Source organism: Primulina huaijiensis, chromosome 4 (assembly GCF_012295235.1).
Source record: "Primulina huaijiensis isolate GDHJ02 chromosome 4, ASM1229523v2, whole genome shotgun sequence".
Lineage (NCBI taxonomy): Eukaryota > Viridiplantae > Streptophyta > Magnoliopsida > Lamiales > Gesneriaceae > Primulina > Primulina huaijiensis.
The window spans coordinates 6,062,894-6,067,781 of record NC_133309.1 but is presented as its reverse complement, the minus strand read 5'-3'; the positions used below and the strand labels follow the sequence as shown (position 1 = coordinate 6,067,781).

The window sequence follows — 4,888 nt, the reverse complement described above, 5'->3', positions numbered from 1 at the left end:
CTGGTTAGAGAAGGTGTCATTCTTAGGCCACATTGTTTCTAGCAACGGTATTGAGGTAGACCCAGCAAAAGTTGCAGCAGTCAGAGATTGGTTTGTGCCGCAGAATGCATCAGAAATCCGCAGTTTTCTTGGGCTAGCAGGATACTATCGGAAATTCATTTAGGGATTCTCTTCCATCGCCGTCCCACTCACATCATTGACAAAGAAGAATGTTAAATTTGTGTGGAGCGAGGAGTGCTAGAAGAGCTTTGATACTTTGAACCAAGCTCTTATCTCAGCGCCAGTATTGGCCATGTCGTCAGGGCCCGGTGAGTTTGTTCGGTATACCGATGCTTCGAAGCTCGGTCTAGGCGCAGTGTTGATGCAGCATGGGAAGGTGATAGCGTATGCTTCTCGACAGTTGAAAACCCATGAGAAGAACTACCATACCCATGATCTAGAGTCGGCAGCCGTAGTTTTTGCCTTGAAGATTTGGAGGCATTATTTGTACGGGAAAAAGTGTCAGATCTTTACCGACCATAAGAGCCTCAAGTATTTCTTTACGCAGAAAGAGCTGAACATGCGTCAGAGGCGTTGGTTGGAGCTAGTGAAGGACTACGACTGTGACATTAGCTACCACCCTGGTAAAGCTAATGTAGTTGCGGATGCATTGAGCAGAAAAGTTGCAGTGATGGCTCAATTGACGATTTCGAGACCTCTTCAGTTTGAGATGCAGAGGTTTGATCTAGAGACTTATCCTCGAGGTAAAGTTTCCCGTCTATCTACTTTGACGATTCAGTCTTCTCTTCTAGACCGTATTCGCAGTGGGCAGTCAACAGACGAGTAGTTGGCAAAGTGGAAACAAAGAGATGAGGCCAAGGGCAGTATCTTGTATACAGTTAGCGACAGTATTGTGAAATATCGAGACAGAATGTGGGTTCCTAGCAGCGATTCTATTCGAGCAGATATTTTTTCTGAGGCCCACATGTCGCCGTACTCTATTCACTCTGAGAGTACGAAGATGTACAAAGATCTGCAGTTGTTGTATTTGTGGCCCGGCATGAAGAAGGATATCAGACGTTTTGTATCCGAGTGCTTGACATGTCATCTTGTGAAAGCGAAGCTTTAGAGACCAGCAGGTATGCTCAAGCCTCTTCCTATTCCCGAGTGGAAGTGGGAGAATGTTACCATGGACTTCGTGACCGGTTTGCCGAAGTCAGCCAGAGGATCAAATGCTATCTGGGTGATTGTTAATCGTCTTACCAAATCAGCGCACTTCTTGCCTATTAAGACGACTTTCACCATGATTCAGTATGCAGAGTTGTATATTCGGGAGATAGTCCGACTTCATGGTATTCTCGTTTCTATCGTGTCTGACCGAGACCCTAGATTTACTTCCTCATTTTGGAAGAGTTTGCATTCGACTATGTGTACGAAGTTGTTGTTTAGCACAGCTTTCCACCCTCAGATAGATGGGCAGTCAGAAAGGGTTATCCAGATTTTAGAGGATCTTCTCTGTGCTTGTGTTATTGATTTCTCAGGGAGTTGGGAGTCGAATTTGCCATTGGTAGAGTTCACCTATAACAACAGTTTCAGTCGTCTATAGGTATGGCTCCGTATGAAGCTGATATATGTGGTTTTTACGTGTTTTATTTTGTTAGTCATAGTCTGTTTGTTACATTATTTTATCTGTATTTATTCATTTATTTTATAATTTATGTTTTTGAGTCATTTATTAATTATGTTGATTATTCTGTAGGAGAAATACCAAGAAGATGGACCTAAGACGAAAAAATAAATTTTAGGATAGAAGGTCTCGCGCTCGAGCCAACAAAGATGACCGCTCAAGCGAGATTGGCACTGGAAAAAAAAAAAAGAATCACTTCGTGTGGAAATCAAGTTGCTTAAGTGGGGCCCGCATCAATTTGAGATTAAATGGGAGACCATCAATTGTGACTTCGATTTTGACCAGGAAAGAAAATTAATATGGGGCCGTCGCTTGGATTAATTGTGTGGAGGCTTTACGGGAAATTGATGGAAAGAATTGGGCCCACTGATTTTGGAATTTGAAATTGGGCTGCACGAATTAAAAAGAAAGGATAACAGATAAAAAAGGGGGTAGGAAGCAGGCGCCGACTTGGTCTGCAGAGGAGAAGGCGCGACGCACGAGGATAGAGAATTACTGTAGCAAGCACATATCAATTCAACCGGAACAAAGACCCGACAGCGTTTTCTCTTTACTCTTTTATTGTAGTTAGGATTTAGGGTATCCGACCCCGAAGCATTGTTTGATTATTTAATTCTCGACTTTCGATTTATTCTTGATTGTGCTATTATTTTACATTGAATTGTTAAAGCCTAGCTAACTTTAACAATATCTAATATTGTAGGTGAGTTCGAGAGAGTAGAAAGCATGCCATCCAATTCATTATTGAAAGCCTTAGAGCAGTAGCACGCACAGGGATAGTCTTCCTTCTGATCCCAAGGAATGCGCGTCTGGTGGTCTCGTAATCTTATAGTTGAGAATTCTTGCTTTTAGGAGTGTTCCTCTAACTGGAAAGAAATATCTTAAGAGAAGAAGAAAACGCTTCTGGTTTACTCTCTTTCTTCGTCAGATAGTTGATCGAGAAAAAGTCCCCTACCCTTATTTCCCATGCTTTCTGTTGGTCAACAACCAACCAAACCTCTCGTTTTTTCACTATACTCGTACAGGAAGGACTCTCTTTCTGTCTGGAGGGAATCATCGGTTCTCAATCAATCAATGAACAACTTTCGACGCATCTTTCGCTTTGATGAACAAAGTCTTAACTCAAGTTCCAGTTATACAGCTGGAACGTCGTTCGGAACTCAGGCTGATGGTAGTGATTCTAGTATTTATAATAATCATGGTATTTATGAAGGTCTGGACCCTACTACTAGTGAAAATAAAGCGGACTTCCTAAGGGGTGAAATCTTTGAAAACGTTAAAAAAATATTCAAAAAAGACTGTCCTGATGAAAACAAATTACTCTCTATCGCCGAAGATTTGCATAATGATGAAGACAACACGTATTATCTAAATGAAATTCTAGAACATTTAAAAAACAAAAAGGGTGATCACTATGACTTTGCCCAACAACAATTGAACAAGATTGTAGGGGGGACACCTCCGACGATCACCAGTCCACTTGATCAATTTGAAATTATCTCATGGATTCCTATTGAGATAGGGGACTTGTATTTATCATTCACAAATTCATCTTTGTTTATGCTACTCACTCTCAGTTTGGTCCTACTTTTGTTTCATTTTGTTACAAAAAAGGGAGGAGGAAAGTTAGTCCCAAATGCTTGGCAATCCTTGGTAGAGCTTCTTTATGATTTCGTGCTGAACCTGGTAAACGAACAAATAGGTGGTCTTTCCGGAAATGTGAAACAAAAGTATTTCCCTTGCATCTCGGTTACTTTTACTTTTTCGTTATTTCGTAATCTCCAGGGTATGATACCTTATAGCTTCACAGTTACAAGTCATTTTCTCATTACTTTTGGTCTCTCATTTTCTCTTTTTATTGGCATTACTATAGTGGGATTTCAAAGAAATGGGCTTCATTTTTTAAGCTTCTCATTACCCGCAGGAGTCCCACTGCCGTTAGCACCTTTTTTAGTACTCCTTGAGCTAATTTCTTATTGTTTTCGCGCATTAAGCTTAGGAATACGTTTATTTGCTAATATGATGGCCGGTCATAGTTTAGTAAAGATTTTAAGTGGGTTCACTTGGACTATGCTATGTATGAATGATCTTTTCTATTTCATAGGGGATCTTGGTCCTTTATTTATAGTTCTTGCATTAACCGGTCTTGAATTAGGTGTAGCTATATCACAAGCTCATGTTTCTACGATCTCAATCTNGTGATCGATCCGGTTTGGTTTGATGATGATGACTCAAACAACCAAGATAGTGAGAATGATTTGGATAAGACTGAAAATCTAGAGTTGTTTGAGCCTTCGCTGGTATGTGAGCCTCAGTCGGAAGAGATTTTTGAAGAATTTTCTGATAAAAGAGTGCCGACACTGTTTTTCTCATCTCATGCCGATTATTCAGAGTTGTGTGTTGTTGAGGTGACGAGCTTAATGTGTCTATATCTAGCCAGAACTAAGGGCATATGGAATCCAGACCCAGATGTGGTGTCATATGACACTCACTTTGGGCATCAGCCGCTCTTTGATAAGGGCTTCTGAGGGTCAAGCCGACGACTAGAAATCAGGCGCTACTTGGGAGGCAACCCAAGCGTTTTGTATTTTAGTTATTTATTTTAATTTTAGTTGTTGCATTGAGGCTTGTTTCTTTGTGATTTGATTTTGCTCAATTTCTTTTGTGCAGGGTGAGCATATTGGAGACGTGGAAGATTGATGGCCTCAAGGGCTCATACAGTAGGAAAAGATTAATGTCCAACTGCAACTACTACACTATAATCAACCAGGGGAGTTTTTATTTTAGTATTTTTTTTATTTTTTTTATTTTTTATTTTTTGTATGCACGCATTTAGTTGTTGGTGTTTGGTCGATTTTTTTTTTCTCTTTTCTTATGTGTCGTTTAATGCATTGGGGACAATGCATGACTTTAGTATGAGGGGGTTTAGTTATTTGGTGTCAAAAAAAAAAAAAATTGGATGATGACATTTGGCCAATGATGAATGCGAACTGATGATAGGCATACTCATTGATCTTTATTTTTCCGTAGTTTTAGACACCCCTATTGTTGAAACATGAAATTTTTGCATGAATGTTGAATATTTTTAAACACATGTTGTAACTAGTGAATTGTGTGAATAGTAGTGAAATTTTGAATTTTTGTGGGGAATTTGAGAAACATGAGGTGTCGGTTGAACTTGAGTGCATGTGTGTGAAATAAATTACTAACCAGTGGCACAAT

General features: G+C 39.9%; 1 protein-coding gene across 1 annotated transcript; it reads left to right on the top strand.

Moving 5' to 3' along the window:
- Positions 1 to 2,512: 2,512 nt before the first annotated feature.
- Positions 2,513 to 3,868, top strand: LOC140975837 (ATP synthase subunit a-like). The gene has a single exon (XM_073439767.1). It carries the CDS (start codon positions 2,633 to 2,635, stop codon positions 3,866 to 3,868), a length of 1,236 nt encoding a protein of 411 aa, XP_073295868.1. The 5' UTR covers positions 2,513 to 2,632.
- Positions 3,869 to 4,888: the final 1,020 nt, after the last annotated feature.